The 15800-nt window shown below is 45.8% G+C and overlaps 1 protein-coding gene and 1 long non-coding RNA gene across 3 annotated transcripts in view; one reads left to right on the forward strand and one right to left on the reverse strand.

Moving 5' to 3' along the window:
• Nucleotides 1-255: 255 nt before the first annotated feature.
• LOC128408070 (uncharacterized) lies at nucleotides 256-2268 on the reverse strand. The gene is made up of 2 exons (XR_008328964.1): nucleotides 2203-2268; nucleotides 256-549 (listed from the first exon to the last, which is right to left on the reverse strand). It is a non-coding gene; the product is annotated as an uncharacterized LOC128408070 (long non-coding RNA).
• Nucleotides 2269-2732: 464 nt separating this feature from the next.
• Nucleotides 2733-15800, forward strand: part of FAM193B (family with sequence similarity 193 member B) — a 31724-nt gene continuing 18656 nt past the window's right edge. For both annotated transcript variants that reach the window (XM_053377243.1, XM_053377244.1), the window contains exon 1: nucleotides 2733-3001. In XM_053377243.1, the coding sequence (XP_053233218.1) occupies nucleotides 2834-3001 (168 nt within the window). In that variant the 5' untranslated portion in view covers nucleotides 2733-2833. The remainder of the gene's footprint in view (nucleotides 3002-15800) is intronic.

Consider the following 15800-nt stretch of genomic DNA (forward strand, 5'->3'; position numbering starts at 1 on the left):
TTTCCTCCCCTATTCCTTCATCACCTCCTCTACCTGCAAGGGCAAATTTTATTTTTAATACAGCTGTTTTGTGCAAGATCTCGTCTGTGCAAAACAGATGTTTTAAAATTTCAAAAACAATGATACTGGGAGCATGCATCCTTCCCTATCAGCTGATGGAAGCAAAATGGAAGGGGGGGGATGGTGGCAATAGATGGCACCAGAGAAACATGTCGAAGGCCCACCCACAACAATGTGCTCCAGGTGCATTCACAATCAGGAAACAAACAATTTTATATTGAAATTACTCTCCCATTTTGGATTTCACCTTGATCATAAAAATCCAAGTTTAGCGTTGAAGAACCGTAGGCTGTCAGTTGAATGGGGGAGAACATCATGTGGACAACGCCCCCAAATCAAGGCACATGTAGCTTCAAATCCACATTAAATTCCCATGCGGATGAGCCCCTAGAGTTGCTCTTTCAGGAGATGGTGGATGGCTGGGCTAGCAGGAAGCACTGAAGAGAAGCTGGTGATGAAGATCACATAGCCTGAAGGAATTTGAAGGCACTGGCAAAAAGCAGATATTGAAATAAAATCAATTGGGCATTAGGAGGCATGTGTAGATCCAAAAATGTCTTTTGAAACACCTTTCATACAAAATAGCTAATTTATGCTCATTTTATACGAAATAATGCATTTCAAAATAGCCAGCTGCTTCCCAAAATGGAAGGGACAGGACTCTAATACTTCACTCTGCATTTGGCCAATGTCCATAAAATTAATGAAGGCTGAAAGATACGCCAGTAAGGCAAGTTGTATTAATGTTGCCAGAAGTGAAGGGACAGTGCCCTCTGCTGTATACCAAAAGGCCAGCACACCCATGAAAACATGGCCCTCCCAGTCCGTTCATAATTCCAAGAGTACAATATACAGCAGTTCTTTCTGGGCAGACTCTTGCTTTTCTTCCAGCTTGTTCATATATATTGCATTATTATTATTACACTGGAAAAAATTACTTTAGCTTTTGCTCTCTTTTTCTGAGCTGCTGTTCAGGATGGTGATTGCTACTTCATTATAGGCATCTATTTTCTCATTAGTGATCACTTTTCTGCTTTCACTCAATATATCTTGTAAGACCCAATAGACATCATTGCTCTTTTGCAGTTTCATGAGACTTCTAAACTGTACCTCTATTACCTGAAGCACTGGTTTGGGAGAATGGCTTTATTTTGTAAAGATCAGTGTGACATGGAGCTATTGTTCTTCCTAGTAAAGATCTGCTGCTAGTGTGAGTTCACTTGGGGCTGCTTCACATGTTGTAGGCATGATTTACAATTCTCCTTTATTGCTCTGATGCCTGCAGTTCCTTCCAGTGTTAGCTCAGGCAGCCAAACCCTTAGTAAATTTCAGGTGTCAAGATATCACATAGCCCAGGGTTCAGTTACGTAGCAAGTGCTATGCAACAGAGTTATCAGTGGCACCTACGTTCTTTAACTGTACATGTTAAAAAAGGCAGCACATGTTTAAAACACAATTGGGTAGATACTTGCTACCCAAATGGCACTTCCACTCCACACCACTAGGGCTACCAGTACTGTACACTTTCAAAACTCCATTCCAGCCTTAATCTCTATTCCACACACCACTCCCCCCTAGGTGCTTCCTGAAGAGGTTAACATTACCATGCTGCATGTCAGGACCAGATCATGGCTGCAAGTGACAGACTCCTCTTGCGATTGGCCACTGCTTTGCCGCTTATTCAGAAGTCCCAAGTTTGGACTGCAGTTGTAACCACATTTAGAACACACAGCATACAAATTTCTAATTTTGGGCTTAAGAATAATTATTCCAACTAATCTGCTAGATAACTAACATTAAATTTTTTTGAAAAATTAGCAAAATGAGTTATTTCTAAATATATAATTTGATGGTTTCCAGATATTCTTTTATTTCCTGTTAAAATGCAACTTCACACACCTTTTAGATCTATAACGATGCCCCTCATTAATTTTATACTGCAGTAGGTATATGATTCCCCCCCCCCAAAAAAAACCCCATTCTACTGTATTATTGGCAATAGGTATTTTCAGATGCATGAAAACTTAATTTACAAGATACTTATATATTATATAGAGATTTCACCATTCTATGTCGGAGCACCATAACACTCCGGTGTCAGTTGTTTAACATCCCCGCATAGACGTATTTAGTTAAGGTTACCTGCTAAGGCTCAGACACACCCGGGGCAGTGGGGTACATTTGCACCTTGTGCCCTCCCTGCAATGCCGCGAGAAGCAGAGACGGGCCTGCATAGGTGGCGGCACAGGGCTTGCAGCGAGCAGAAAGGCGAATTGCTCAAGTTTGCAGCACCGCCGCGCTCGTCGGAGATGCTGTGGAACAACGCCGAGGGCTCCGACTGAGGCTTTCCTGATGATTCCCTTTAAATGGGCCTCGGTGACCCCAAATGACCACCTTAGCCTCCCGTCGGAGCTGCAGACTCCGGCTCCGCCCCGCGCCACCCACCAGCTCCCGCCTCCGGAGAGACCGGGCCCGCTTCGGCCCCTCCGCCAGCTCCGCGCCTCTAGCCGGGAACACGCGCTCTCTGCCAGGGACGGCGCCTCCTCCAGCCGCTGGGGGGCGCGCTGCCCAGGCGCTGCCCGCTCCGGCGATGGCGGCGGAGGCTTCCCCCCGCGGGCAGGGGCCGGACGGGCCGCGCCGCCATATTGGCTGTTGTCCTGTCTGAAAGCAGCAGCAGCGGCGGCGGCGGCGGCGGCGTTGGCGGCGGCGGCGGGAGCAACAGCGGCGTTAGCGGCGGCGGCGAGAGCGCGGCAGCGTGGGGCGCGGGACGGGCATGACTCGCAGGCGGAACAAGGCGGTGGGCGCGGCCGGGGCGCGGCGGGAGCGGGCGGGGGGAGCAGCCCCCCCAGAGCCGCCCGCGCCCCCCGCCGGGCCCGGCCTTCCAGAGACTCCCGAGGCGGCGGCGGCGGCGAGCAGTGCGGAGCAGGGCAGAGCCTCACAGGTACCGGGAGCGCGCGCCCATATCCCGCCCTGCATCCACACCCCTCTGCTGCCCTTAGACCGCTCGCCCCGCATCCATTTGCGGCGCGCGATCCACCCTTCACCCAGAAACCCCGACCGCACACGTCCGCCTGCACGCGGATCGCCCCGATCCATCCACCCGAGGTGCCCCCCGTTCGCCTCCCCCCACTCCCCGCCCCCGCCGACTGGGATCGCCCTCCTGGATGCGGCTCCCGCAGCACATTGCACGAGTGCCACCAGACATCCAGCAGCGGCACCCAGTGTGCGCCGTGCAGTCACCTCAAGATCCACCTTGAATCCAAGCTGTCTAGATCATGACCTAGGGTGTGTGTGGTGTGTGTGTGGCTCGCTCTCTCCCTATCCCCCCCTTACACTGAAGCCACCTGCTTCCCCCACATCCAGCGCCCGTCAGGCCCAGATCCCCACCTCTGTTCATGTCAAGCCCTCTCTTCCTCTGCCCACCCCCTTGTTTCAGCACTCAAATCTACTCTAGTCCAACCACAAATAGTCCCACATCCACAATCCTTATGTGCACTACTTACCGATACCCCTTCAGTGTGCAGTGGCCACCTTTTTGCTTGCATGCAACAGTCGTTGAGCATTTATAGTCCACCCTAGCCTGCAGAAGGCTGCTAGACCAGGTCCCCTTCTCCTTTACCCCATTCCATATGTTGGACGCACCACCAATTCTATAGCTTTTGGTGCTGGAGCACCCATACATTCTGTGCTTGCTGCATCTTTTCAGGCTTCTTGTTGCATCTTCCTCAGATATAGAAAGACTTCCCCCAAATACTAACTAGTACTTAGCATATGCACCTTTATCTTATGTTTGCATTTTGAGCATTTCCATTTCATTTGTTTCTCTTGTGGGGCTGAAAATTGAGTGGGGCCTGCGACCATGCTGTATCTTGTCCTTCAGATTGTGCCTGGGCCTGTTTTCAGATATATGCACGCATCCCTTCCCAATAGGCAGGGGGTGGCTGCCAACTGAATCTTTGTGCAGTCTATATTTTTACTAAACAAGAAATCAGAGTAGGGAATTATTGTTGCTTGCTCAGATGAACTAGCACCATAGAATTGTAGAGTTGGAAGGGACCATGAGGGTCATCTAGTCCAACCCCCTGCAATGCAGGAATCAACAAATGGCCACCATCCAATGTTTCTTGCAAGAAGGCTGCCTTGGAAGGGTAAGGGCAGATGTGTGGACAGAGAACACATGAGACTAATGGCAGACAGCACTGACCAGTGTACACCACAGAAGGTCACTGCGTAAGTGATGCTCTGCCCTGCAAGAGGAATTGAGTTTCTCCAGCTGGATGTTGGTATTTGGGTGAATTTGCAGAGCTTTGCTGAGTTACTGTGGGACAATTGGACAGGAGCTGTGCTGCAAGCAGAATGCCGTTTGAGCCAAGGAAAGAGCTAGAACCTGGCATGGACAGAGGAGGATGTTCAAAATCCATTCCAGTGTGTCTCTTGGTCCTGAGTCTGCATAGGTAACATCTACCCTTATGGGCACTGGGGAAACTGCTCCTATCTCTGTACTGTTAGCCATGTACGCTGAGGTGGCAAATCCTCAGGACAGCTTTGTGTTAACTAAGGATTGTAGAATTAGCCTTCTGGGAAGCCAGGCTGCTGTTGGCAGACAGCAGACCTGCAGGAGACTCAGCCAGAGTTACACAGAGTCTGTGGAAGTGGGGGCTTGTCTACAGACTGTGCCAGTCGGCAAGGCATTTTCAGCCTTTTTCAGGGGGCGGGGCAGGGAGAGAGCGCTCTTCTTGTTTGCACACCTGTTTTTTAGCCTGGCTAACGAGCCATTTGGTGGGTGAAGCGGGCACAGTGGCAAATTTGTCCCTGGATAGGATACAGTGCACCTAGACTGGCATGTGTCTGGCCCAGGATAAAAGAATCCCAAACTATCATCATACAGAGTTGCTAGCTAGCAAGTAAGCAAGCAAGTTATCAGTCGCAGGAGAGCAGTCAACGTTTTTTGTCCGATTGTGTCTCCTAGACTTTTGCATGCAGTGGGAATGATTAAGAGGTAGTTTCTCTCCATGAAAGTTTGTGTCTCATCTGCCCCGGTGCTCAAGTTATGGACAAAAAGGTACAGGGTCCCTAGTGAAAGTCATAAGCCCGCACCCCCAACTTTCCCTGCTTTTAAACACCACGCCTCTGTGTAGCCTTTCCCCCCTCTCAGTTTTTAAACTTAAATTGATAAAATTATATCATTACAGTTTTAACAAAATTCATCCAATTCGTCTGTTACATCATACTTTGAATCCCTTTTTAGTTTTGTAAAAACTGGCTGAGGGGGTTAGCATCAAATAAAGAGAACTGGGGCCCCTCTAGACTGCCTGTAATTCAAGCATTGATCTGCCCCCTCCCCACAAATATGCCAACTTCATTATTCAGAGATGAGAGGATTACAAATATCACATAAATGAGACCACAATAGACTATGATGTGCTATAGCAGGGTTGGGAATTGGTTGGGAGTGCTTCCCTTGCTGCTTATTAGAGCACGTATTCTCTACGGAGAACTGGGTTTAAGAGACTAGCACATAAGTGTGCAACAGATAAGTCAAGTCAGGGTGCAGCACAGCAGCTTTGAGAGTTGCCGGGTGGGGAGAGGAGTGCTGTTTGTCTGTCGTGTCTATACCAAGGATGGCCAACATCCATGCCATATGAGATGCACAGGGCTTAACTTCTTGCCTCATGGCACTCCTCTCACATGCCTCTGAGACAGTGTTTCTCAAACTTTGGTCTCCAGCTGTTGTCGGACTACAACTCCCAACATCCCTAGCTAACAGGACCAGTGGTCAGGGCTGATTAGAGGTATAGTCCAACATCAGCTAGGGACCCAAGTTTGGGAAACACAACTCTAAGATACAGTGTGCTAATATGCTAGGGAGTCACTCTCGGCTTCTTGGTTTCCTTTGGTAGACGGACCTGTCACACTGAAATAAAGAACACGACTTTCCTAGCCTCACTTTTCACTTTGTAGATAGAAGAACAGCTCCCCTGGCCAAGATGCTGGGGTAAGGGACAATAAATTCATGACTGGGGGCTGGGATCTGGTCCTTGAGCATCTCAGCTACTCCACCCCTTGAATCCACACCTACCCCCACACTCAGTAACTTGCTCATCTGTGTAGTTGCTCATCTTCCATAGTTGTGGAAGATGCACCTCGAAGCAGCCCTGCTATCTACACTTCCAAGGGTCTAATGCTAGCTATGACTTTCAAGGCAGAAAAGGCTTCCACGATCAACAGGTTCACGCAGAGGATATTTGAGCATCTTCAGGAGATAAGTACAGAAGTAGAAGCCAGTGGAAAAGACTTAGCGTTGGAACAGCCAGGTATAGGTTAATACAAAACTATTAGTTAAAACCCATTATGATGCACTGTAATCAGTTTCCTAATTATGTGATTTCTATGTTCCCGGTATTTGGGACGCAAAATAGTAACTGGAAAGACCAGCTTGTTGCTGGCTTAAGAGCAATTGCTACAGTGGCTTGAACAGAGCTGTTACTCTTACTGTCCCAGTGTAATGAAGTGTGATGCAAACCTGCAGTGGAAACTTAAGCACAGAGCAGGCTTCCAAATCCAGTTTGGAGAGGTAGTCTGCGAACAAAGACCAAAAGACACTTTTAGTTGCATGTGGTGTCTGAAGTACCTATGTATTGCAAATAAATCAGAAAGCATTGTTGATAAATGAACAAAAAGCAGCAGCACCTGAATTCTGAGAGGAGTTACTGTTCCACAAAGCCACTTGCCTCTAGTTAAGACATGGGTGGGGAGAAGAAAATCACAGAATCACAAGTTCCATACTTTCTGCTTCTTAACTATATCTCACATATCCAGCCACGATGTTTCAATCGGCTGATATGGGAAACCTTGATGGAAACTCCACAAGAGCTTTCTGGTATGTGTAGCTCTACTGCAGGTTAACCTAAGCTGCAGAAAGAGAAGGCCGAGGTGCTGAGCGCATTAGCATAGATTTGTGCCTATGCTGTCCTTGCCCTGCCTGAATCACAGAGCCTTTGTTCCAAGCATTAAATAAGGGTACATAAATAGTTCCAATTGGATATTATCCTAGCAAGTTTTGTTAGGAATATCATCTAGCTTTTATTTTGTGCTTTCAGGTGTTTAAACGACTTTACATCATTTCATTTACTCTAACAAGTGCTTCTTCATCTAATCAGAGTCTAATGCTTGGAGCAAAGCAGAAATGTGGGGAATTGGAGAAGACAAACAGTAGGCAGCCTGTTACTTTAGGATGCTATAAGTGTTCTGCAAAAGGGACAGTGCAACTAGCTACATGTAAACTTTTCAGGATAGCTCTAGGGAGATTTTAGGATAGCTTTTCTGTTCTCCCTGCAGCTCAGCTAAAACTTCAAGTATGTGCATATGAATTGGGCGTATGCAGCTGTACACGTGCACACACTCTCCTTTACAGTTTGCAGGCTTCTGCAGCAAGCTGGAAACTGGCCAGCAGCAAACTGGAAGGCAATGGTTGCCATATACACCAAATGGGACAGATCTGCTATGCCTTAAAAAGCAGCGTGGCAAGAAGAATCCACAGGTGTATCTGCTTCCACTACCGCACTAAGAAAAACAGTACCTAGTGATCATCTTCCTTTTATATAGCTTTTCAAGGCACCAGAGCCTGGAGCCTGCAGTTAAACCAACAGCCGCACTTCAATACAATGAGGCAAGTTTCTCTTGTCCACTCATTTCTAAGCAATTAGGAATGTACTAGTGGAGCTGACCTTCACAGCACTTGTTCGGGAGCTGCATGGAGGCTAACTTACAATAGTCTAATTAAAGTAATTAAAAAGAAAGTTAGTCCTCCAAGCAAAAGCGACAGGGATGCTGCCAGGCAGCACACCAGAGCTAGAATTGTACAAGTTTTGCGAGACAGACTGCTAGTAGTAATGCCTCGGGTTCACAAAGTGAGATTTAGACTTGCCACAAACACTTAAGGGTGGGCAGGCATGCTGACATACTTGTCCATAAGTTGGTGTTGCTTAGCACAGCAGCCAGATTTCTTTAGCTCGACTATACAGAGTGCATTAAGATCTTCCCTGCCTTTGATGTTGACTTTTTGCACTTCTCAGCCACAACTGTCAGCGGTTAGATTCTATGATGCCACGAAAGATTGCCACAATAATCCAAGTGTATTGTTTAATGTTGTCTTTTTGCTGCTGGTTTTTATTAGCAGTTGACTACCTAGAGGCTCACGGCAATTTCTGGAAAACTATGGAGTTGTCTTTATCCATCTCCTGGCTTCATTTCCCAGATCCTGTCCAGCCCATCTTGAGGTTGGGGTAGCCAGACAGAGTTTGAGAATGCGAACTAACAAAACTACTTAACAAACCTCCTTCTCCCCAGATTCAAGTACAAGGTGCAGTCTTGTTACCCAGGGCCATGATCCGGGGGTGCATTAACTGGAGTTGTTTTTGTATGTTTCTTTTCAGCAGCTGTCACGCTAATTCAGTCTTGCAGTTAGCAACTGCCTCTTGGTGAACACCCAAATGGCCAACTGCTTGCTAGCCATAGCATACTGCACAAGATCGCCACAGTGCTGTGCCTACCACAAAGTCACGTGCTGGGAGCTGGATGTGTCCTTCTGCTCTCTAGCATTACAGACCCAGTGGCTCCAATACTAGAAGAGCAAGTACACATAATGTTCAAAGGCTTCACATTGTGACATTTTGTTTTGCAGAGGTTACGCCATGAAGGTGACACACTTACTCTTCCCTTCCTAGTGTTAGGAAGCTGCTGGTGCTCCAGTTCTGCTTTGACAGGATTCTAGGTGATCTTGCAATTGGATATCTAGGAGCTCAGGAAGGTGCTGTATACAGAAGCAGACCCTTGTCCCACCCAGCCCATTGTCCCATTGTCCATACTGACAGGCTCAGTTCTTCAGGGTTGCAGACAGCAGACACTTCCAGTCCTACCTGGAAATGTCAATGATTGAATCAGGGACCTTCTGCATGTAAACAGAAGCTCTACAACTGAGATACAATCCTTCTCAAAGTGTTGGTGCTGACCTTTAAAGCCCTAAATGGCCTTGGCCCAGTATATTTGAAGGAGAGTCTCCACCCCCATCGTTCAGCCTGGACTCTGAGGGCCTTCTGACAGTTCCCTCACTGCGAGAAGTGAGGTTACAGGGAACCAGGCAGAGCGCCTTCTCAGTAGTGGTGCCTGCCCTGTTGAACCCCCTCCCATCAGATGTCAAGGAAATCAACAACTATCTGACTGTTAGAAGGCATCTGAAGGCATCCCTGTTTAGGGAAGTTTTTAATGTTTGAAGTTTTATTGTGTTTCTAATATTCTGTTGGGAACCGCTGTGATACCTCCCAGAGTGGCTGGGGAAACACAGCCAGATGGGTGGGGTATAAATAACAAAAAAAAATATTATTATTATTATTATTATTATTATTATTATTATTATTCTCCATAAGTAGCAGAAGACACAGGAAGCCAGAGCAGACAGTGAAAGACCCCAGAGCTGCTTTTCCTTTTCTGGAAAAAGAGGTGCCAGAATTTGTTGAGCTTTTTTTAAGGGAGATACCATCAAAAGTTGTTGAACTTCTCACACCAATCGCCTCCATCACTCAACACTGAGCGCTGTGCCGCCCACAGCTTCTGGCACTCAGCCTCCAGTGACAGTTTGCCAGAACGCACCAAAGAAGTGCCGGAATTCGGTTCTGGTGAGTTCTGGCTGAAAAAAAGCCCTGCCCATAGCAGTCACCTTTGTGTAGCCACCCACTTATGTGACTGTGGAAAAATATCCCCTCACCAGGTCCCCCGTTTGCGGCTCAGGGAAGAGGATAGTTAGCTGCCTTTCTTGTCACTCAGTAGAAAAGGATATCTTGGTAGTTTACAGCGCTTTTTTTCAGCTGGAACTCACCGGAACTCAGTGTCAGCACCTTACAGTGCTGTTGCCATTATAAGAGAATGAGGGAGGCATTTGTGGCGAGTTTAGGCACCTCTTTTTCTAGTAAAATAGTTGATACTTTGGTACTAGTGCGGTGGTTCTCAAAGGGTGTGGCAGGAGAGGATGGCAAGTGTGGTGGGAAGATTAAAGGACAATCAAAGAAACGTTCAAACATTTCAGTGTAGTATAGCATAACCCCCCCCCCCCACGATTTTTAAACCATGGAATATGTAGCTGCATTGTTTTATATACTTTCCAGATTTCTTCTTTTCATATTATAAAGTAGTTGTGTTCTGTGTTATAAATCAAGCATTTCTAGGAGTTGTTTCTTTTTGTTTTCTAATGTATTTCTTATCAGTAAAAAATTCATTGTGGCCCAGAGAAATTTTTTTACAAACCTCTGTACTAGTAGATTTCCTTGGCAAGGACAAGAAAGGGTTTTGATGCATGCTCACCTCGGGAGCGTGTGTGAGGAAGGATCAGGCCATTCTGCTGCCACCTCTGCTTGTCTAGGCTGCAATGAGATGATGGCATGCTGCTGACTTAGCTGCTGAGCAACTGAGAGGCGGTGACAGGGATAAGTCAAAATCCTTACTACCATCTTTACTGACACTCCTGACTACTGGAAAAAGTTAGTGCTCCCAGTGCTGCATGCAAAACAACATCAATAAACTGCTGTATCCAGAAGTTGTAGTTTGAGGTGAGGAGGCTGAGGGTTAAGAAGAGTAGACACCTCTGCTTTCCCTTCCCATATGCGTGTGGTCAACTCCCTTATATCAGTAGGCCATGTGTACTTAGGAGCCGAGTAGCAAAATTGTAGAGTAAGATACATGGAAGCGTCTCTCCTTCTGCCCAGTTGCCAGAACACACTTGCTCTTTAGCATTGAGAGATTGTGCCCAACATTTTCTCTTCTCAGATTAAACGGCCACAGCCAGTAGCCTTTTAATGCACCGGAAGGGAGTTGGGGCAGAGCCAAACTTCTAAACTACTTTCTAAATTCAGTTTCAAAGAGCAGGTCAGGTGCAAGAATTCCTAGAAGGGGGGGCTAGCTCAGATATGCATGTACAAGTATCAGCAGCTCAGATACCAAGATGCTTCTGAAAGCTGTGGGAGTGTTTTGAAAGGCACAGCTCAGGTCCTCAGTTGATATACCAGCTGAAAGGGAGCCTCTCACACTTCTGGATTGAAGCCTAGGTTGGAAGAAATGACCCAGCCTTCAGAATCAGTACAAATATCTCTTCTCTGTCTACACTAAACATTCCATAGCAAGGTCTTAGCCCAGGCATGGCCAAACTTGGTCCTCCAGCTGTTTTGGGACTACAGTTCCCATCATCCCTGACCACTGGTCCTGTTAGCTAGGGATGATGGGAGTTGTAGTCCCAAAACAGCTGGAGGGCCAAGTTTGGCCATGCCTCTTAGCCTTTTGGTCTTTACATTACTCCCATTCATTTCTCTTTAAAAAAAAATCTGTTGATTGGTCACTTGTTTCAGAGGTCCTTTTGCAAAAAGGTGTGCAGCAAGATACTAGTAAGCTTTATTAGTTATCATTTCAGCGGCAAGGCTGAAATGGACTGGTTACAAGCATTCTCCCAAAAGGGAGCTTTTATAGGATGTTCCTTCCTCTCCACAACCCAAGTTAGTCCTTGCTTTGAGAGGGTACCAAGAGAGCAGTTTAGGGACAGAGAGCCAAAAAGGGAGAGACTTGAATAGTGGCATTGGGAACAAACTAGTGAGTGCTGATTTGTTATCTGTGTTTGGACTGCTTGGATATTACACAGCAGGACTGGAACATATTATTTGTTAAATACAAGCTGGATTTCTTCCTGCATCTAACTCTTATCCTCTGTTTAGGCATTCCATACACTATGCTCAAATAAAGGCAAAAAGCTTACCTACTTCAGCAGCAAGCCACCCACCAGCTTGAGAGTCAGTTGGTCAGATTTTTAAAAACACACAACCACCACCATCCCAATATTTAGACATTATATAACAGCAGTTGCCTGTGTGCCTATTGCTCTGACCCAAACAGATAGATATTGTTCCGTGGTATAAGAAGGTAGGCTTTGCTCCTGTTTTTTGAAAACATATACTCTGCTTCCAGGCAAGAGCTCTTCAAGACATCACAATAAAAGCTACAATATTTTTTAAAAAATCAAATAATTAATTGTGTAGGGAGGTAATCTGCCCTATTAACTTCTCTTTCTACAGTCACTCCACACTTCTTTCACTGTTCTGTTTAGAGCTGTCAGCTAAACCAAAATGAATTTGGTGTGTCTGCTGTTTAACAACTTACATTTACACCAATTTGCATATTACTAAAACTGCAACAGAACTGCTTTTTTGAGACCTCGCCATGCAAAATATCCTACCATTTATTTCCTCGCTATACATTGGAACCCAAATGCCAAACTTGCTTTTAAATCACAGCCCTACCAATTAAAACTTTCCCCTCATTAAAGTGGCTAAAGGTTTGGGCAATTGATTTATAGATTTAAAAGTTGTTGCCCTAATTCAAACAGATAGCTTTCTATCATGGAGTTTACCATAAGCCCTCACCCCTCTTTTCAGTTCCTCATTTTTCAAAGAGCAAATAAATCATCTATATGTCTTAGAGGGCAGCGCTGGACTCACAGAAGTGACTTTAAAAGAGAGCTTCTAATAGGATATCTGCAGGTGAGGAGGGGAATCACAATTAGTTCCGGCTTTAAGAAATGGGAAGATGAGATGCAGCTTATGTATCTCATCTTGAACAAGTGACTCTTCCAACAAGAAAGTCCCTCCTCTCTGGGAAAACGAGTCCCTTCCTAGTCAACCAAGGCTCCCTGGGGTAGCACATCTGAATATAAAAATATACTAACCAAGATGACCACAGTACAAGAAGATTTCAGTTACTAGCTGTGAGCACACAAGGAAAATTTAATTTTGAAACCTATAGGAAATGTATATCTAAAAACAGAAGTCAGAACTACCTGTGTTATTCAGCACACTTTCACTCTCCAATTACCTGAAGAGGATTCTCTCGGGACTCACCTGCTTAATATAGTCCTGAATGTTAGCAGGAAGAACAGCATAGGCTGGAACATGCTATAGTCTGGGTACGCTTAGAACTACATTTGTTCGAGCCATTTTCTAGTTAAGAAGCCTTATAGTAGACAGAGGGGAATCACAGACACATCTAAAATTTGAAACTATGGGGAGGGTGGTAGTGATGTTACCATTCAGCTGGCCAGAAAGCACCCACTCTCTGTCTTTCCCTTCAGTATTATCCTAAAATATGTCTGCCTGTTTCCCTTATAAAGCACCTGAGGATGTACTACACATGCTCAGTACTGTATTTGTTTGCTGGTTGGATGCATGACCAAGGAGTGGGTGGAATTGAAACTATAAATACAACACTTCCTGGTTGGGGCTTTGGTTTTTATATGGTCCAATTAGTTTGGTATGTTCTGGGGAAATGTGTTAACTAATGATTGTGTGGATTATTTTCTCATAAACACTTTCCCTTGCTGTAGTTACTATTTTCTGAAAGTGCTTCTCCCCTTCCCCTAACATTTTTGGAAATACTTATTTTCTGTTTTAACTTTAAAGCTGGTAAAATTAAGTCAAGGTGTGTCTTTACAAATGTGGTTCTCCTTATCGCGGAGGGCATCTCCTTTTCATACGTTGTTCAGGTAAAACTTAGCAGTCCCAAACCAAACAAGTTTTATGGTGGTATCTTGATATTGTAGTTGTTGTAGGTTCGTGATGTTTTCATAAAAACGCTTCCCTTGGGGTGGCCTTGATTCCCTGTTAAAAACGTTTGTGGGTAGCTTTGCACTCTGGTTATTTTTCTAGCTGTCACATTGTAAATTGGAGGCCTGCCTCAGAGTAGGCCAGGTCATTCCAAGGTAGGTATATCATGTTGCTCAACCGTTAATGTGCCACATGGTGCAGGTAGGGTTGGAATCCTTTGCAGAAGCTCTTGCCAGAAAGGTTGAGGTAATGTGTGTGGACTTTAAGTCAAAGATCTTGTTAGTGCAGCCTCACTCAGCCTGGTGGCCCCCAGATTTTTGGACTGCAACTCCTATCATCCCTGATGATTGTCATTCTGGTTGGGGTTTGATGGGAATTATGCTTCAAACATCTGGAGCAGGGGCAGGGAATTAGATCTGGCTGGCAGGCCTGATCTTTACCTCCCTCACCCCGTGACAGGTGAATATGGCTGCCTATATGTCAAGGTAAAGGACCCCTGGACGGTTAAGTCCAGTCAAAGGTGACTGGGGTTGCGGCGCTCATCTCGCTTTTAGGCTGAGGGAGTCGGTGTTTGTCCACAGACAGCTTTCCAGGTCATGTGGCCAGCATGACTAAACTGCTTCTGGCGCAACGGAACACCGTGACGGAAACCAGAGTGCACGGAAACACCGTTTACCTTCCTGCCGCAGCAGTATCTATTTAGCTACTTGCACTGGTGTGCTTTCGAACTGCTAGGTAGGCAGGAGCTGGGACAGAGCAACGGGAGCTCACCCCATTGCCCGGATTAGCTGCTCAGTGGTTACAGCAAGCCTCTTTGAAGTCCGTTTCCATGTGTGGTTTGAATCAAAGTGATGCCTGTGAATGGAAAAATTCATTGGCACACGTGGGTCAGTACTGTCATCAAGCCTTGCTTACCAAGGCACAGTTGGGAGGACCCTTTAAGTTCCAGATTGTTCATTAGCTGTTGAGGTTTTACCTGGCCCACAATTGATGTCATATATGATATTAGGTGGGTGTGGTTTGGGGAAAACTGCCTCACAAGCCAAACTAGAAACCCTGCCAGGCCTAATTAGTGCTTGCAGACCAGAGGTTCTCCACTACTGGTCTAGATCAGCCTTTCACAACCTTGGGTCGCCATATGTTGTTGGACTACAGCTCCCATCACCCCTAGCCAGTGGTCAGGAATGATGGGAGTTGTAGTCCAAGAACATATGGCGACCCAAGGTTGAGAAAGGCTGGTTTAGAGGTTAATAGGTTGTAGATGAAATTTTAAACCTAGATTAGTATTAGTGAGGCTGCAGTCTTATGCACACGTACATAGGAGTAAGCTCCATTGAACTCAGTGGGTCTTCTAAATACTTGTATATAGTACTGCATATGATATTGGACAGCAGCATGGTAGTTGTTGACCAAAAATGTCTGGAGCAGGAGCAGGAAAGATTCCTGGGTTCCTTCTTTGGATTCCTTCCTCTCCTCCCCTTGTGTGCTGTACTGGGGGTTCTCCTGAACACCCCCCCCATCCAATTTTGGGGCTTGGGAAAGTGAGAAAGGCATTGTGCTAGAGGAAGTCCTTGCACAGGCTTCCACTAGCAAGACTCAGTTGAACTCCACCTTTAGCCTCTCGTATTCCTGGTAATACCATTATCAAATTGAAACAGTAGCATGCTGCGATAGCATTTAATTCATGCTCTGAAAGAGAGACACTTGTAGATCAACCTAATCAGTAAAAAATAAATAAAATTGTTTGTGATTGTTTTCAGCATGAGTAAATCTTGTCTTCCCTACTCTTTGATGTGATTAGTAACATAAGAAACTGCCTTTTTCTGACTTGGCCTATTGGTTCATCTCTCAGTATCGTCTACAGAGACTTGCAGTAGCTTTCCAGGGTTTCAGTGATAGGGTCCCCTCTACCAGCAAATGATCAAATTGTGCATGGTAGTTAAATATATGGCATCACTTCATTTATCTAAGTTGATCTGGTCTAGTGTGGAAGCAAGTACCCCGTTCTGATGTAGCCAAGCCATCGGCACTGACAAGTCAGCTTTTCAGGGGAATAGGAGCAGAGATGACTGCTTAACAGAACAAGAAACTTGTCTTCTCTGACAA

This window comes from Podarcis raffonei, chromosome 2, assembly GCF_027172205.1.
Source record: "Podarcis raffonei isolate rPodRaf1 chromosome 2, rPodRaf1.pri, whole genome shotgun sequence".
NCBI classification, from domain to species: domain Eukaryota; kingdom Metazoa; phylum Chordata; class Lepidosauria; order Squamata; family Lacertidae; genus Podarcis; species Podarcis raffonei.